General features: G+C 42.6%; 1 protein-coding gene across 1 annotated transcript in view; it reads left to right on the plus strand.

Moving 5' to 3' along the window:
- The window catches only part of CCBE1 (collagen and calcium binding EGF domains 1), a 482228-nt gene that overhangs the window by 399122 nt on the left and 63042 nt on the right, over positions 1-20064 (plus strand). The window contains exons 3-4 of the mRNA XM_033933500.1: positions 5063-5115; positions 11128-11262. Of these exons, the coding sequence (XP_033789391.1) occupies positions 5063-5115; positions 11128-11262 (188 nt within the window). The remainder of the gene's footprint in view (positions 1-5062; positions 5116-11127; positions 11263-20064) is intronic.

The raw sequence follows: 20064 nt of genomic DNA on the forward strand, positions 1-20064 counted from the left end.
TTAGGTCTCCTGGTAGTCCCTTCTTTAAAAGTGATTGGCACTAGACGCCATGATATGTTTTCAATAGTAGCCCCCAAGTCTGGAATTCTCTACCCCATTACATAAGAGATGAAAAAGACATTAGCCGTTTTAAAAATAATTTAAAAAACCTTCTTGTTCAAAGATGCTTTTACCCTCTGATTGGAATATATACAGTGCAGTAGACTCTTTACCAAAAATCAAAAATAAAACATAAGAACATAAGAAGTTGTCTCCGCTGAGGCAGACCATAGGTCCATCCTGCTCAGCGGTCCGCTCCCGCGGTGACCCATCAAGACCATTGCCTGAGTAGTGGTCTATATCTATCTATACCCCTCAATCCCTTTTTCTTCTAGGAATCTATCCAAACCCTCTTTGAAACCATTTAATGTGTTCCTGTCTACCACAGCCTCTGGAAGCGCGTTCCATGTATCCACCACCCTCTGAGTGAAAAAGAGCTTCCTAGCGTTTGTTCTAAACCTGTCCCCTTTCAATTTTTCCGAGTGCCCCCTTGTACTTGTGTTGCCCCATAATTTGAAAAATCTGTCCCTGTCAACTTTTTCTATGCCCTTCAGGATCTTGAAGGTCTCTATCATGTCTCCTCTAAGTCTCCGCTTCTCCAGGGAGAAAAGTCCTAGCTGCTTTAATCTGTCGGTATATGGGAGATTTTCCATTCCCTTTATCAGTTTAGTTGCTCTTCTCTGTACTCCCTCAAGTACCGCCATGTCTTTCTTGAGGTATGGCAACCAGTACTGGACACAGTACTCCAGATGCGGCCTCACCATTGCACGATACAGCGGCATGATGACTTCCCTCGTCCTGGTCGTGATACCCTTCTTAATGATACCCAACATTCTGACCCCTAGTGGTGTTCCCCCCATTTTGTAAGTGAACATCGGGTTCTTTTTCCCCACGTGCATGACCTTGCATTTCCCTATGTTGAAGCTCATTTGCCATTTTTCAGCCCACTTTTCCAGCTGCGTTAGATCCTTTTGGAGATCTTCGCAGTCTTCCCTCGTTTGAGCCCTGCTGTATAGTTTGGTGTCATCTGCAAATTTAATGACCTCACACTTGGTTCCCGCTTCCAGGTCGTTTATGTAGATATTGAACAGGAGCAGTCCCAGCACCGACCCCTGCGGAACTCCGCTCGTGACCCCCTTCCAGTCTGAGTAATGGCCCTTTACGCCAACCCTCTGTTTCCTGTTTGCCAGCCAGTTTTTGATCCATCGATGGATCTCCCCTTGCACCCCGTGGTTCCATATCTTTTTGAGCAGTCTCTCATGTGGTACCTTGTTGAAGGCTTTTTGGAAGTCGAGGTATATGATATCTATAGATTCCCCTTTATCCACCTGGCTGTTCACTCCCTCAAAGAAATACAATAAGTTTGTGAGGCATGACCTACCCTTGCAGAAGCCATGCTGACTCGGTTTTAGATGCCCATTGTTTTCGATGTGTTCACAGATGCTGTCCTTAATCAGTGCCTCCATCATCTTTCCCGGGACTGAGGTCAGGCTCACCGGCCTGTAGTTTCCTGGGTCGCCCCTTGAGCCCTTCTTGAAGATGGGCGTGACATTTGCTATTTTCCAGTCCTCCAGGATCTCTCCGGTTTTTAGGGATAGGTTGCATATTTGTCGAAGTGGCTCCGCTATTTAGTTTTTTAGTTCCTTGAGTACTCTTGGGTGAATGCCGTCCGGACCTGGCGATTTGTCGCTCTTTAGTCTGTCTATCTGCTTGAGTACATCCTCTTGGCTTACCTCTAAATTGACCAGCTTATCATTTTGGTCTCCTATTACGATTTCCTCGGGTTCCGGAATGTTGGTTGTATTCTCCCTCGTGAAGACTGACGTGAAGAACTCATTTAACTTGTCAGCTATCTCTTTCTCTTCTTTTACTACTCCCTTTCTATCTCCATCATCCAATGGTCCCACTTCTTCTCTTGCCGGTTGCTTCCCCTTGACGTATCTGAAGAAAGACTTGAAGTTTGTTGCTTCTTCTACCAGTCTCACTTCGTATTCCCTTTTTGCTTTTCTAACCACTCGGTGACACTCCTTCTGGTGTTCTTTGTGCACTTTTTGGTTCTCCTCTGTTTGGTCTTTTTTCCATTTTCTGAATGATGCAAAAAAAAAAAAAATAGATACCCCTCTTTATGGATTTTTCCCTTTATTGTTCCCTTCTTTTCAAAATTATTAATTTTGTAACTTTACCCCTTCACTCCCTTCGTACTCAGTTTTGTCTGTTGGTCGGTTTGTCCAACCCTTTTTTTATATTAGTTGCATTTTTTAATTATATGTTGTATGCATATTTTGGATTTTAATGTAATTCGCTTAGTAAATTATGTATAAGCGATTCATCAAATTTCTAATAAACTTGAAACTTGAAACTTAGATTGCCTTACACATCCAGGATGGGGGGAGGGGAGGGAAGGGTATTTTGAAGAATCAAATATTTGAGTATAATGTTATATAAATATGATTAAGGTATTTATATTTGAGAAATGGATGGGAGAAAAGGTTGTTTTTCTTTTCTATTTGTGTATTATAGTGCATTTTATGTAATTTCTTTTATTGTCATATTATTTGTAATGCACTGCAAAAGCATGGAAATTAATAAAGATTAAAAAAAATATATATTAAAGTAAAAGATCCAAGGTAAAGAGCATAATGAGAGAGACTAGAGGAAGTAGAAATTTTCCAATACTGTCCCTTTATTTGTGTTGAGGATCTTTGTATTACTGTTTATTGTTTAAAAAGGGAAACAGTAGAGAACACATTTTAGGAAAATATTTGTTTCTTCATCAAATTTAGGTTAATAGAATTTAAAACCCTGAATCAGAACATAACCTTGCAATGTTTCTGTTGCGTAGGGTTTGGCTGAAATATGTTCTTCACTGTCCACATAGAAAATGTCATATGGCAGATCAGGATATGAAATCAATTTGGGGGGTTTGGAAGAAAGGCCCAAAACATTTGTCCAATAATAAGAAGTCTGTAACATGATCTTTCTTCTCTTTCCATATCACTTGGACAGCAAATGTCACGATCATCCAAGTTCTCACTGGACATTATTTATGTTTCCAAAGTGAGATCGGGTGATTTTTGTAAATGGATTTTTCAATGCTGATCACAGAAATGACAACATTTTTCTAGAACATACATAGTAGTTTTCCAAAAAATTGTAAGAATGTGTCATGGGGGGGGGTGCTGAAAAGTTCTCAGCCCAACCAAGAAGGGAATAACATGGAGCCATGAAACTTACAAGTTATTGCACTTATTCACCCCTAAGTTCAACACACTTGGCACATCGTGTCTGAAGTTTCTGTAACCCTTCTAAAAATACTTTGATATGTGGTCACTGAACTACTTCTCCGCTGCTGCAATCACCTCTGAATTGTCGCCCTTTCAAACTCTTGTTAAGGTTTGAAAACAGAAAATAGTCAGATGGATTAAGATCTGGTGAGTAGGGTGTTTGATCTATGCACTGAAACCCCAACTGTGTCAAAACATCCATCGTTTTACCAGCTTTGTGAGCAGGTGCCTTGTCTTGCAAACATGGAACTCCTTTCTGCAGTTTCCCTCTCCTTTTTTCTATCAATGCCTCCTTTAATTGGCAGGGCAAGTTACAGTCGTATTCTGCATTAACTATTTGGCCCCTTGAAAGATAGTCGGTCATTACAACACCTTCCTGATCCCAAAACACTGTGGCCATGACCTTTCCTGCTGATATTAGGGTCTTGGGATTTCCTTGGCCTTGGCGAATCTGAGTGCTGCCATTGAATGGACTGTTGTTTTGTCTCAGGATCATAGTGGTGTTACCATTATTCATCAACAGTAACTAGTCGTTCCAAAAATATGGCACCAGCTCGCTGAAAATGCTGCAAAATCAACTTGGAAGTGTCCACTTGATGTTGTTTCTTGTCAGCATTCAAACACTTGAGCATTCACTTGGCTGACAGCTTCTGTATACCCAGCTGCTCGTGGGGTATCACCCAACACGTTCCCTGGATATCTGTAGTGTCTCAGCAATTGTTTTAGCCGATATTCATCGATCTGCCAAAATCAGGTCATGGACATGGTCAACAATTTCAGAAGCTGCATCTTTGGTCTCACCTTGCTGCATCTTTGGTCTCAATCTCCATGCTGAAAGTTTGCACACTGCTTCTTCACTGTGGAGTATGATGGGCATTTGTTACTCAATGTTTGCATCATACATTTATGGATATGCTTTGGAGTTTTCTTCTGCAGGAATAGGAACTTCATGACAGCTCAATAGTTCCACACTTTTTGTTGACACGGTTCAATGAATGATCTTAAACAATGTCAAGACATAGCATTATGATTCTGCAAATTGGCACTTTGCAAAATAAAACTCTTTTCAACTACAGGGGCAAAATAACACCCAGAATTTAGGAAGCTGGTTGGGCTGAGAACTTTTCAGCACCCCCTCCTACATGCGCATCAACACGGCATCACTAGTAAATGATCAAGTTAATACGTTTATTAGGACATCGTTTAGTTCTGCTTTTATGTATTACTTCTAGGAGAGGTTGATGAATAGGTAATTACTGCATAATTTGATGGCTAGTGTAACTGAAAATTTTGCAGAAATTTAAAAATGCATTAACATTAATCCTGTTGGCACTTTTTGCTACATGTGTAGAGAGTTCTAGGTGAAAGCTCAAAGAAAAATGTGCATCATGTATCATCATAATTACCGGCAGATAATCTTTAACTTTACTTCCAAAATACAATTCATAGACCTTCTTTACCCTTCAAATAAATTGTCTCACTACATAGTAACAAAACTGTGAGTTTAATATCAGCATGTATAATTTAGGGGTCCTTTTATCAAGCTGCGGTAGGGGTTTAACCTGCATAATACCGCACGTTAAACCGCCTGCCACGCTAGCCCTAACGCCTGCATTGAGCAGGCGTTAGTTTTAAAAGGACCCCTTAGTCCTTCCAATAACATATGTGCTCTTGAAACACTTACTAACTGAAGAGTTAGCATTGATATCTCCTTTTTAAACAACATTTTTGTCTTTCAGGAAGAAGTGCTGCAAAGGTTATAAGTTTGTTCTTGGACAGTGCATCCCAGAAGGTATGTTGCTTTAATGTTCTGGCAAATTAAACCCTAGCCCCATCTGTTCTTTAGTTCCTGTGTTTTTGCTTTGATAGCTGGGCATAAAATATTGTAGCAAATCTGCCACCCTCTAACCCCTCATGTAAACATTTTGAGTGCAAATAAATGCAAACAAGATGGATTTACAGTTCATATCATGGACAAATTAAAATCTTATGTGTGTGTGTTGGGAGGGGGGAGAGAGTGCAGAGATGCTTGAAGAATGTGCAGAGCAAACATCCAAGCAATGGTATGAAATACGTTTTTAAATAAATAAGTAAGTGGACGGTGAAATAATTCCAAAAAGCTGTGGTTATTTTACCATAATTCTTTTGCCTCTAATGCAACTTATATATATCATTGCTAATGGTGTTAGGGTGTTTGCATGAAAATGAGATGCAAAGCATGTATTGGCATGTTTTGCATCTGATTACCGTATTTTCACGCATATAACGCGCACCCGTGTAAAACGCGCACACGGGTATAGCGCGCGGGGAACACAAATTTATGTTTAAAAAATTTAATATAGCACGCACACGCGTATACCGCGCATGCTAAAACCTCCTCCCGCTTACTCCGAACCGGCATCCTCCCCCCCCCCCCCCGCTCGCTTACACGCGTTTTACAACTTTTTTTTTCAATCCGATCCGGCATCCCCCCTGCGAACCGGCATCCTCCCCCCTCGCTCGCGTCACCCCCCATCCCCCGCGATCCTACATCCCCCCAGCACCAAACATCTCTTACCCGATTGGGCACCGGCACCAGCACCAATGCACAGGACGTGCCAGTGCCCGAAGATCCTCCCTCGTTGGTTTGGGCTGGGCTGGGCTGGGCGGTGCGATGCAGGAGAGATAATCCTTCTTCCTGCGGATCCTCCCTCGTTGGTTTGGGCTGGGCTGGGCTGGGCGGTGCGATGCAGGAGAGATAATCCTTCTTCCTGCGCCAGGCTGGACTAGGAGAGAGCGAGACCAGAAGGCTTTGAGCATGCGCAAATGCTCAAAGCCTAGTCCAGCCCGGCGCAGGAAGAAGGATTATCTCTCCTGCATCGCACCGCCCAGCCCAGCCCAAACCAACGAGGGAGGATCCACAGGAAGAAGGATTATCTCTCCTGCATCGCACCGCCCAGCCCAGCCCAGCCCAGCCCAAACCAACGAGGGAGGATCTTCGGGCACTGGCACGTCCTGTGCATTGGTGCTGGTGCCGGTGCCCAATCGGGTAAGAGATGTTTGGTGCTGGGGGGATGTAGGATCGCGGGGGAGGGGGGTTGATGCGAGCGGGGGGGGGGGAGGATGCCGGTTCGCAGGGGGGATGCCGATCGGATTGAAAAAAAAAAGTTGTAAAACGCGCTCACGCGTATAACGCGCAAGGTTATGCACGGTTTGTAAAATCGTGTATAATGCGCGCGTTATATGCGTGAAAATACGGTACTGTGCAACACATGGTGAGCTAAATATCTTCACTGGAAATTAAGGGATCCTTTTATTAAGGCGCGCTAACTGATTTAGTGCACGCTAAAGATTAGCACGCGCTAAATACTAAGGCGCCCATAGAATATAAGGGATGCCTTAGCATTTAGCGCGCACTAATCTTTAGGGTGCGCTAAATCGGTTAGTGCGCCTTAATAAAAGGACCCCTGAGTCAGTCTGCATTAGGGCTCTTTAAGTTACATTAAGGGCCAAATAATATTACTTAAAACCCTAACAGCTGTATAACATCCCCCTATATTACCTAAAATTAATATCCTGTATTGAGGCTTTTAGGGCTCCTTTTACTAAGCTGTGATAGCGGTTTTAGTGAGTGCTTTAGCGCTTGCTAAATTGCCGTGCGCGCTAGATGCTAACGCCAGCATTGAGCTGGCGTTAGTTCTAGCCGCGTAGCGCGGGTTTAGCGCGTGCGGCAATTCTGCGTGTGCTAAAAACGCTATCACAGCTTATTAACAGGAGCCCTTAACGTTTCATTTGATTTGTTGTACTGTTGTTTTCTTGGTTTTGTATTATTGAATGTTTAGGTTTATAATAAACTGCTAAGAACATGGTGCATTAAGTAAGTCATAAACGTATTAAAAATAAAATAAATACTGTCACATTTGGTGATATACAGGCTTTTATAAGTAAATAAACTATTCCCTTTCCAAATGCACAAGGAAAGCAAGTAATATGCAGCTGTGGTCTCATATCTTAATGGCTATTGCAGAGTGCAACTGTGGTTTTTGTCAGTATTTATATTTGGGCCGACAAATAAACTCAGAGAATTTTGTTGGGTTTTTGGTTGGGGTATATTTTTGACCCTGTGCCTAAAAATTTAGCCTGGCTTGTGAAAAAAATCATCTGAATTTTATGTTACTAGTGATCCGCAAGAAGCTAATTAGATTTCAGTTTTTAGGCATCGGAAATTCTTCCTAGCCAATTCCTGAAACATCCTTATGATTCTGAAATCAAAAGTAATGATGGTACCCCAGATTTTGGTGGTGGATGTCTAAAATTATAATAATCATTTTATTTCTTATATACCGCTATACCATAAGTTCAAAGCGGTGTACAACAAGATACATGCAATGAGAGTATGCGATGTTTACAACAAGAAACATATGTTTACAACAAGGTACATAAGTTCAGTGCGGTTTGCAAGAAGATACATGCAATGAGAATAAGAGAGGTTTACAACAAGATACATGCAATGAGAGTATACGATGTTTACAACAAGAAACATATGTTTACAACAAGTTTCAAGTTTATTGAGTTTTAATATACCGACCATCAGCAAGTATCTGGCCGGTTTACAATAAAAATTTAAAAAGATAAATAATTAAAAAATAATAAAAGTGCACACCAAGGACATACACAGGACAGACATGAGAGTGAGGGAAAAAGGGAGATGGGAGGGAAAAGTTACATGTTAAAAGAAGAAGGGAGAGAGAGGGGAGAGGGTAAAACATGTGGGGCGGGATCGCTTTATAAAAGCGGTTTGCTGAATAAGAAAAGAAAAAAAGAGAAAAGAATGAGAAGAAAGAGAAAAAAAGAGAAAGAAAAAAAGAAAAGGGTCTCTAAATACAGGAGAAGGCGTCGCTAAATAAGAAAGTCTTCAGGCTTATCTTGAATTTATCAAGTTGATGTTTGAATCGGAGTTGCTGTGGCAGGGCATTCCACAGAGTTGGAGCTACAACTGCGAAGTTTATTTTCCTAGTGTAGAAGAAGTCTTTTATGGAAGGGATTAACAAAAGTTTCTGATCTGCTGACCTCAGTAGGCGTGTTGGGCATTGTGGGATAAGAAGCTTATCAAGCTGTAAGTTCAGTGCGGTTTGCAAGAAGATACATGCAATGAGACTAAGAGAGGTTTACAACAAGATACATGCAATGGGGGTAAGAGGAGTAATGGGAAGAGAAAAGAACTTTCAGTGATAAAAAAATTACAAGTGGAAGAGACTCAAATTGTGTTAAAGAGATGAGTCTTCAGTGATTTTCTGAAGTCAGCGTATGAAGCGGCCTCGAGTATGGGTTTTACGAGCCATGTGTTCAGTTTAGCTGCCTGGAATGATAGCATTTTGTCAAGGAACTTCTTGTAGTGACATGATTTCAGAGATGGGTAATTAAAGAGATTTACCCTTCCTGTAGAAGTTGGGGAAGCAAAAACAGTGACAGAGTTTAAAAAAAAAAAAAAAAAAATAGTGGGATTTAAACAAAGGATCATTAAATAGAAAGAGGATAGCATTGACCCAAAACTCCACAGATCAACTATAACTTCATTTATGATGTGCAGGAGCAGTGCCTAAATCAAAGCCCCAGCAGTGGCGAAGCGAAGTCGATGCTAGGCGGACTTGTACAGACTGTGCCCAGTCTACACCTACACTCTGGAATTCTCTTCCGCTTCATTTGCATTCTGAAAAATCCTTCCAGACATTTAACCCCCCCCCCTGTTGTACTAAGGGGTCATTTTATCAAGCTGCGGTAGGGGTTTAACGCACGGAATACCACGCATTAAACCACCTGCCGCGCTAGCCGCTAACGCCTGCATTGAGCAGGCATTAGTTTTTTTAGCCGGCCGCGGGGGTTAGCGCGTGATGAAATGTCTGACGCGCTAACCCCACTAGCGCAGCTTGATAAAAGGAGCCCTAAGGTGCGCTAACCAATTAGCGCATGCTAATCGAATTAGCACATGCTAAACGCTAACACGTCCATAGACTAGCATGCAAGTGTTAGCGTTTAGCGCACGTTAAATCAATTAGCACACGCTAATCAGTTAGCGCGCCTTAGTAAAACCGGGCCTAAGTCTCAAATGAAAGCTTATTACTTCAAAATAGCATTTAATCCCGATTCTTGATAACTCTTCTCTACCATGGGGCCATCTGACTTGGATCATGATATATAACCATAATTTCCTCCTTTTTGTTCCATTCCTTTTTGTTTTTACCTTAAGACTTTATAAACTTTCTAGCCCTTGTTCTCTATTTATGGTATGTCTTTCTTAACCTGTCTCTGTTTATTCCTTGTTTGTTTGTTTGTTTTGGTCTTTAATTATTCCCCATTGTTTTTATATATCATGTAAACCGCTTTGACTTTTTCTGTCAGTAAAATGGAGTATATAAAATAAAATCAGGATAGGCTGGAGTTGGCTTTGATGGCAACTTCAGCTGTGGGGCGGTGTAGCTGATACTGGAGAGACTTCTACGGTCTGCGCCCATATGCAACAAGATGGATCAGGCGCAAGTATGTGTATCTTATACCACATTTGTATCGTCTGAGTATAAGTCTTGCCCATCTGGGGGGGGGAGGAAAAGTGGAGCTTAGGAAATAAAATGTAATAATATAGAGAATTGTAGGTTCAACATTGCTTTGATAATGAATATGACCCTTGGGAAGACTGGATGTGAGAGAAGCCAGCTTTTTGTTGTGTTGCTAAGAAGCATGGAAGTAACCTGTATAATATGGATCCCCTGAAGTAGCCTGCTTTTAGGCGAAACAGAAAGCCTTTTCTGTTGGGACTAAGAAGTGTTTCATCTCCAGATGAGTGATATATTTTCTTAGAGATATTGATACTCGGGTTTTACAAGCTACGCAACTTAACCATCTTGAATTACTTACAGCTGAGCTGATTGCTATAGTGTAGTGAGTTTGGGATTTAGTTACTACCTTATAGGACATTTTTGAACGTTGTCACAGAAATTACTGAAAATCCTGAAAGTATCTCTCTTTTGAAATTTTTTTGAGATTATACTTCAATGTATGAGAGTGATTTATATTTGTACGGAGTTTTTTTTATAAACCTGTGATGATGTGGGGGGCTTTGGGCACTTGTGTAGTCCTGGCAGCCCAAAATTGAGGTTTATTTTTTCTCCATTTTTCTATGATTTTGTCAACAGTTCTTTTTGTCATTGTGGTATGAATGAATCCCTGCTGCTATATATTATTTACAATACGTCTGTAATTATATTTTGTTTTTGATTGGATACGATTGTACCTCTGATATATTTAGTTTATTTTTTTCATGTACAACAATCATCTCTCCCTTTCTCTCCTCCACCCCATTTCTTCCTCTTTCTTCCCCCCCTGTGCAGCATCTTTCCTCCCCTCTCACCCATCCCCTTGTGCAGCATCTTTCTATCCCTCCCATCCCCCTGTGCAGCAGAACCCCACCGACCCTTCCACCGTGAGACTGACATACCTCTACTTCGAGGCCTCCTAAAGCAGTAAGGGTGGGGGTTGCTGAATCAATGAGTCCAATTTTGGGGGTAAATCAGGCAGCACTAGTGTCAGGGATAGAGTCAGGGAGTATTGGAAACATTTGGGGGGCCTTCGGTTTACATATTAACTAGGGCTTATTTTGGGGGTAGGGCTTATATTAGGAGCATCTTAAAAATCATGCTAGGGCTTATTTTTTGAATAGGTCTTATTTTCGGGGAAACAGGGTATTTATGAAAATCTTTGTGAAATAATGTTTTTTGCTCAGTTCGATGTGCCATTAAGATTCATGTCTACATATATTTTTCCATCTTAGACTATGATGTCTGTGCAGAGGCTCCTTGTGAACAGCAGTGTACAGATAATTTTGGCAGAGTTCTGTGTACTTGTTATCCTGGATACAGATATGACCGCGAGAGACACCGGAACAGGGAAAAGCCATATTGCTTGGGTAGGTGGAAAGAACATCAAAGTTTTATGAACTATGTCCTGCTTATAGTTGACTCAGGTACTGCTGTCAAATCAGGCTGAGCTCAAATGTGTTATGAAAGGCTACAGCAACAAAATCAATTAATCAAATGTAACCCTTTATTTGGCATTGTTGCTCAGAAGCAACATGTATCTTCTATGGCTATTATGGGAGATCGGTATCTCCAAATCCCTATTACACTTCCTCTTCCATATTTGCGAATTCCATATCTATGGATTCGGTTATTCACGATTTTTGACCAAATTTTTTTTTTTTCAAATTTCGGGCTATTTTTAGCCCTGTAAGCCTCCCCCCTCCTTGAGCCTTACCTGGTGGTCTAGCAGGTTTTCAGGCAGGAGCGATCTTCCCATGCAGATCGCTCACAGGAAATGGCTCGAGAGAGGCGTGGTTAGGGGTGGACTATAGGTGTGGTTGACTTAGGCGTCGTTAGGCACCAGTAAATTAGGCCCAGTAAAACCTGGCCTAATAAACAGGTACTTACCTCTAGGATGCCTAGTGACGCCTAAGCATGCCCAGGTACTGCTAGGCGGGATTCTATAAAAGGCACCTAGCGGTTGATTGACAACCACACTGAGCAGTGCCTATAATGTAGGCACGCTTAGGCGCCATTTATAGAATCTGGCCCTAAGTGTGTCGCTATGCGCTGGCATAAGTGTGGGTGCCTGCATGTTATGCATGCTGATACTGGGGTTTGCAAGTACAGTGTTCCCCCAATGAATTTGTGGTTCGCGAATCGCGGACTCGCTCATTCGCGATCTGCTTCGACTGACTTTTCCTGTAATAAAGTTGGGCTACACCAATCAGGAGCTGCGTGTCAAAGCCTTTTAACAGGCAAAAATCCACATTTGCGGTTTTTCAAAATTTGCAGGGGTTCCTGGAACAGAGCCACTGCGAATTTCAGGGGAGTACTGTATTTTATAACAGAAGCTAAGCCTCTTGGTTCCATTATACAACAGGCTTTTACTACAAAGCCTCGGGCAACAAAATGGAAGCACTTAGTTATATGAGCATTGAGCCCTTAAAGGGCACTCCTATAATTTAGGTGCCTGCATTTACGTCCTCCTTGCACAATTGGTTTTGTGGTAAAGATTAGACTGAAGGGGTCCCAGACAGCAGCAGGCAGAAAGTGGCAAGCATATGCAGTGAACCTACTGAAAGGTTGCCGGGGTACTGCTTCTCATGCCAGGCCCCGCTGGTAACATCACCCAGATCCAAGTCCTGCTTATCCTCAGAGAACAATAATACAAATGCAAAGAAATTTTAGTTGAATATATGGGTAGAAGGCACGGAAACAGACTTATCAAATCCAGTGAGACATATCTTATTATAAGAGCATGCTAAGAGCAATATCACATCCATTATAAAATAGAACAATGCAGCTTCAGAGAAATTCTTTCTGAAAATAACAAAAAAAAAATTAGTTTTTCAAAAGGCCCCAGAGCATGCAAAGGCAAGGATTTTTCTAAAAATGATGAATGTTTAGACTTATATAAACATAGTGGAAACCCTACCTATATTTCCAGACGTGTTTTAGAACTTTTTCTTTTTTTTACCTCTAGTGGCCTATTGGGAATGCTTTGCAATTTTTCACTCGAATCACTTTACTGATCTATTATTTGGTGAGATTTGCATTGCTGCTCAGATAACCAGGATAACATGTAAATCTCTTGTAGAAATCTCGTAGATTAAGATATTGTGATACTAGCAAAGAAGAATTCAATCTCATTTCAAAATTCTAAGGCTGTATCTGCGCCCAAAAAGATCAGTGAAATATAGGGTTGATAGTGGACCAAATAGCACCATTGAAGGAGGACACTGGATGACCCAAAGAAGAAATTTGCCATGGTTCCATAAAGGTCTGATATTGTTAAAATGATAGCTATGCCAATACCACGGGGCAAGGCATTTGCGAGTGTGTATTTGGTTTGTTGGGCACCTAAAATGCACACACACACCTCAAGACACAGAAGAACTCCGAACCCTTTTGCCTTCCCCCCCACTCAAAGGCACACAGCGCAAGAAAATGTTTGACAACCTTCTAGCAACACAAGCAGCAAAACTCAACCATACCATCTCCAACCTGCTGACGACAACGGACGACTACAAAACCTTCCGAAAAGAAATCAAAACCCTACTCTTCAAAAAATTCATCCAAAAATCTTAACCCTCATCACCATATCATCACAATACCTCCAGATAATTCCCCCCTTTAAAAAAAAACCCCAAAACACCTACCAAGTAAACAGATCCCTGAAATGTATAGTAATCTTACCTACTCTAACTGTAATCTAGAGAAAAGGAGACTGCGTGGGGATATGATCGAGACCTTCAAAATACTGAAAGGAATCGACAAAATAGAGCAGAGAAGATTATTTACATTGTCCAATTTGACACGGACAAGAGGACATAAAATGAAGCTAAGGGGGGGCAAGTTCAGGACTAATATCAGGAAGTTCTGCTTCACACAGAGAGTGGTTGACATCTGGAATACTCTCCCAGGGGAGATTATTGCAGAATCGACAGTCCTAGGCTTCAAGGGCAAACTAGATGCATATCTCCTTGAGAGAGGCATATAGAGATATGGTTGGCTATAGGGTAAGCCAGGTGTATACCTGGCAGGGCCTCCGCGTGTGCGGATCACCGGACTAGATGGACCGAAGGTCTGATCCGGAGATGGCGCTTCTTATGTTCTTATGTTCTTATGTTCTTAAATCACTAGTTCTACATTTTCAATTTACCTCCAACTCGGAAGTTCCCCTCCGAATCTATCCAGCTATCTCTCCTATGTTATAAAAAAAAAAAAAAAATGTATCTTCACTGGAAAATGTCCAGTCAAATCTTTTGTAATCCGCCTTGAACTGCAAGGTATAGGCGGAATAGAAATCCGTAATGTAATGTAATGTAACATATATAGTACCTACAAATTAACATGTAAGCAAATCGATTTGCATGCTTAAAAATTCACACACAAATACAAAGCATGTGCAAAGAAGAAATAGATGTAATGAATTTGAAATAAATGCTTAAACCAAGCATTTTTTTGACTGTACACATCTTTCCGGTTGAGCACCACCTCTGTTCAGAAGATCCCGCCTTTTTACGGCCCCTTCACCACCCTCCCCAGACCTTGTTAAAGCTTACTTTACATTCTGTGATGTTTTGCCTTACTAAAGGTTTGAGGCAAATTGCAATAAAAATCATACAAAGTACAACACAAAAAAACCCCAAACAAACACACATCTCCCTGGAAGAGAAGGACTGAACCACGCAGAGGATACAGATTTGAGACCAGTGAGGAAGCTGAAGAAGGAGAAATCTGCAGTCGTCGTGGGAGACTCAATCCTGAGAGAAGTGGACAGTCACGTAGCAGGAGGGAGAGAGGATCGGCTAGTGACCTGTCTCCCAGGAGCAAGAACGAAGGACATCACCGACAGAATCGAGAGGATCCTAGATGGCGCGGAAACAGAAGAGACAGCAGTGATAATCCACGTGGGAACAAATGATGTCAACAGGAGAAATTACAGCAGGACTACGCTAATTGAACAGTTCAAGATCCTAGGAAGGAAACTGAAGCTGAGGACACAGAAGATAGCATTCTCAGAGATTCTGCCAGTACCGAGGGCAGACGTGAAGAGGCAGACCAAGCTACAAGCAATAAATGCTTGGTTGAGGAGATGGTGCGAAGAAGAAGGATTCCTTTTTGTAAGAAACTGGACAACTTTTTGGGGGAAGAACAAGCTCTTCAGGAGGGACGGACTACACCTGAGCAAGGCAGGAACGAGACTGCTAGCAAACAATGTCAAGAAAGGAATTGAGCAGGCTTTAAACTGAGAAGAAGGGGAAAGCCGATAGTCGACCTGAAGTCGAAGGTTCGGACAAGAGTATCCAAAGAAGATACTGAGCGGGGAAAAATGCTGGGAACAGGCAAGAGACGAACAACAGAAGCTGTTGACCAACAAAAAGGGCAAACAGATAAAATTAGAGGAACAGGAGAGATCAGGAAATCAGGTTGCAGATGAAAAAGATACACCAAAAAATGAGGAAGAAAGGAACAGAATAGATACACCAAAAAATGAGGAAGAAAGGAACAGAAATGAGGGACTGGCAGCCCAACTAGGGGATGGTAAGAGGAGCAAAACACATGTAAAACCAGCAGAGAAAAGAAAAGACCAGGACTTAAATTGCTTGTACGCTAATGCAAGGAGCCTAAAAACCAAAATGGGAGAATTAGAAGCCATAGCCAAAAAAGAAAACCTAGACATCATTGGAATCACGGAAACATGGTGGAATGAGGATAACCAATGGGACGTAGTGCTGCCAGGGTACAAACTCTATAGAAGAGACAGGACCCACAAGAAGGGTGGAGGAATAGCACTATACATAAAAGACTCCATTCCCTCATCCGGGGTGGATATAGAACCAAAGGCGGAAGGACTGGAGTCATTATGGGTAAAATTACCAGGAAAAAGTGGCCTTAACATAAGATTGGGTCTATACTATCGTCCACCTGGACAAACGGAAGCAAACGACAAAGATCTGGCAGCAGAATTGAGGTGGGAAGGCAACAACAGGAATGTGACAGTAATGGGAGATTTTAACTACCCCGGAATAAACTGGAATATTGGAAACTCAAACTGTGCGAGGGAAACAGAATTCTTAGAGGCTGTGAGGGACTGCTTTATGGATCAGCTTGTCAAGGAACCAACAAGAGGATATGCCACTCTTGACCTAATCCTCAACGGAATAGGGGGACCTGCTAAAGAAGTGGAAGTAGTAGGACCACTAGGAAACAGCGATCACAACATGATCCAGTACAAATTAGGAGTAAGTACAGCAAAAGGGAAGAGAACCACAGTGACAACGTTCAACTTCAAGAAAGGGAACTATGATGCTATGAGAGCAATGGTAAGAAAAAAACTTAGAAACAGCTCAAGGAAAACAGAAACTATAGAGCAAGCCTGGTCTCTATTCAAGGGCACAGTGCAAGAAGCACAACATATGTACATCCCCAGATTTAGAAAAGGGTGCAAAAAAAACCGAACAAAAGACCCTGCATGGATAAACAATGAGGTGAAGAAAGCGATAGGAGACAAGAAAAAATCATTCCGGAAATGGAAAAAGGACCAAACTGGGGAAAACTGGAATAAACACAGGAAACGCCAAAGAGAATGTCATCAAGTGGTTAGGAGAGTGAAAAGAGAATACGAAGAGAGACTGGCCAGGGAGGCAAAAAACTTCAAATCATTCTTCAGATATGTTAAGGGGAAGAAACCAGCGAGGGAGGAAGTAGGACCGTTGGATGATGGAGACAAAAAGGGAGTGATAAAGGAGCAAAAAGAGGTAGCCGACAGGTTAAACAAATTCTTCTCATCAGTCTTCACAAGCGAGGACACATCCAGTGTACCGGAACCTGACGTGATCTTCCATGGTGACCAAGAAGAAAAACTGTCAGCAATAGAGGTGAGCCATGAGGAGGTCCTCCAACAGATAGATAGATTGAAAAGCGACAAATCCCCAGGCCCGGACGGAATCCACCCTAGGGTACTAAAAGAATTAAGAAATGAGATAGCGGGAATACTCCAACGAGTTTGCAACCTATCCTTGAAAACTGGAGAGATTCCGGAGGACTGGAAGATAGCAAATGTTACACCTATCTTTAAAAAGGGGTCAAGAGAAGACCCGGGAAACTATAGGCCGGTGAGTTTGACATCGGTTCCGGGCAAGATGGTGGAGGCACTGATAAAGGACAGCATCTGTGAGCACATCGAAAAAAATGGGCTGATGAAGGCGAGCCAACATGGCTTCTGCAAGGGAAGATCGTGCCAAACAAACTTGCTGCACTTCTTTGAGGGAGTAAACAGCCAGTTGGACAAAGGGGAACCTGTAGACATCATTTACCTTGACTTCCAAAAGGCCTTTGACAAGGTACCCCATGAGCGGCTACTTAGGAAGCTGTGGAACCACGGGGTGGAAGGGGACGTACACAGATGGATCAAACACTGGTTGGCAGGCAGGAGACAGAGGGTTGGAGTGAAGGGTCACTACTCGGGCTGGAGGAAAGTCACGAGCGGAGTTCCGCAGGGGTCTGTACTTGGACCGCTGCTGTTCAATATATTTATAAATGACCTGGAAACGGGGACGAATTGTGAAGTTATAAAATTTGCGGACGACACTAAACTCTGTAGAAGGGTTAGAACTACGGAAGAGTGTGAGGACCTACAAAGGGACCTAAACAAACTGGAGGAGTGGGCGAATAAATGGCAGATGAAATTCAATGTAGGGAAATGCAAAGTCATGCATATAGGGAGAAAAAACCCGATGTTCAGCTACCAAATGGGGGGATTAGTATTAGAGGAAAGTAACCTTGAAAGAGATTTGGGTGTACTGGTGGATACAACAATGAAGTCAACGGCGCAATGCGCAGCAGCCGCGAAGAAGGCAAACAGAATGTTGGGTATTATTAAAAATGGCATTACGACCAGAACAAAAGAAGTCATCCTGCCGTTGTATCGGGCAATGGTGCGCCCGCACCTGGAGTACTGTGTTCAGTATTGGTCACCGTACCTTAAGAAGGATATGGCAATACTTGAGAGGGTCCAGAGGAGAGCGACACGAATGATTAAGGGCATGGAAAACCTTTCATACACTGAAAGATTGGAGAGGCTGGAGCTCTTCTCCCTGGAAAAGCGGAGACTCAGAGGAGACATGATAGAAACCTACAAGATCATGAAGGGCATAGAGAAAGTAGAGAGAGATAGATTCTTCAAATTTTCAAAACATAAAAGAACAAGAGGGCATTCGGAAAAATTGGAAGGGGATAGATTCAAAACAAATGCTAGGAAGTTTTTCTTTACTCAGCGGGTGGTGGATACCTGGAATGCGCTTCCAGAGGACGTAATAGGGCAGAGTACGGTACTGGGGTTTAAGAAAGGATTGGACAATTTCCTGTTGGAAAAGGGGATAGAGGGGTATAGATAGAGGATTACTGCACAGGTCCTGGACCTGTTGGGCCGCCGCGTGAGCGGACTGCTGGGCACGATGGACCTCGGGTCTGACCCGGCAGAGGCATTGCTTATGTTCTTATGTTATGTTCCCTGCTTCATTGAACCCATTCAGATACTCTTAACCCTTAAAACATTTCCTTAAAAAAAGCTTTCAAGCATTTTTTCAAATTTCTCATAGCAATGCATCTGACAGATATTTAAGGCAACTCATTGGACAATTTAGGTCCTTATATTTCAAAACAGCCTTTACATGTAATCTGTAATCTAACCTTGCTTAGTATTTCAAAGAGATCTTCAATAGGTCTGTGAGGGTGTCTTTAGGACACTGTCTATTTCCCTTAAAAATACTCCCTCAAAAAGCCAAGACCACCTTAAGTCTTATAGTCCCAGGGGAAGTGACATGGGAGGGAGTGGATCCAGGAAGACAGCTGTCAAAAACTATAAAAGACAGGGCCAGAGTTGGGTTAAGGAGGCTCAGAGAAGGAAAAAGTGGATTCCCAATGTGTGCCTTTCCCAATTATGTTCAAATACCATAACTAGAATGAGGTAAGTCAATTCTTGATTTAGTACTGGTGAGAGAGAGAGAGAAACTGTGATCTGGCTGGAGCCAGACCAACTCTGGAGTACTTGAGAAAGACTGTAATCTAGGTCAGCCACAGGCCCAAAATCAGACTTTTTTGAATTTAAAGAGATTTTAATCCTTCAATCCTGACCCTATGTTGAGTTAATAAAGAGCTTAGTGTTATCTGTACGACCATGTCCAGCTGTGTGTCCATGAGCCTATCCCCAATCCTCACACTATCATAAGATCCAATATATATAATGGATCCTCCAGTCATACAATATTAAATATCATATATATTAATTTGACGATCTGCTGCTCAATTGCTAAGTAGCATAATATGATCAGTAGATTTTGGGTTCTTTAATAGTTGAGCCACTGAATTTTGTACCAGTTCTAATCTCTGGTGGTCTAGTAGGTGCAGGAACAATCCTCACATGCTTCACTCTCATAAGTGCCATTATTCGAAATGGTACCAAGTGACCCCTGGGACTCCTTTGCTCCTCACATACCACGTATACTAAGGGGTTCTTCTGTTTGTGTGTGTACAGTGGCATAGTAAGGGGAGGCGGGGGAGATGGGTCTGCCCTGGGTGCCATCATGTTGGGGGCACGGCACCCCTCCACCTCTCTGACACCCCCTCCTTCCCACTCCTCCTCCTGCCACTAACGTGCCTTTACTTCCCCCCACTGTACCTCTAGCTTTTTGCCAGCACAAGCAGCAGCTCCAACCTACTGCTCACACCAGTGTTGGCTCTCCCTCTGATGTCACTTCCGGATCCCGCATCAAGGAGGTGACATCAGAGGGAGGGTCGATGCTGGAGCGAGCAACAGGTTGGCGTTGCTGCTAGCGCTGGCGAAGAGCTTGGGGTAAGGTGGGGAGGAAGTGAAGGCATGTGGACGACAAGGAGGCGAGGAAGGAGCCAGCGGGGGGGGGGGGGGTGGAGAAGCGGGTGGGGGAGAGGCACCACTCATCCTCACTATGCCACTGCGTGTACAAGAAAAATGCTTAACAAAAAACCCCAAAAAGAGGAGTACTGAAAATGTATCAAGAGAACAAGTCTCCCCTGACCCAAAAAGAGGGGTGAAGGGAAGAGACAGCCCAACAGAAACAAACTACCACAAATTTTTAAAGGTGAACGGGAAGCCCTCAGTCTCACAGTGGGAACACGCCCCTAATGCACCAGCTGTCACAGTC

Source organism: Geotrypetes seraphini, chromosome 1 (genome assembly GCF_902459505.1).
Source record: "Geotrypetes seraphini chromosome 1, aGeoSer1.1, whole genome shotgun sequence".
In the NCBI taxonomy this organism is placed as follows: Eukaryota; Metazoa; Chordata; class Amphibia; order Gymnophiona; family Dermophiidae; genus Geotrypetes; species Geotrypetes seraphini.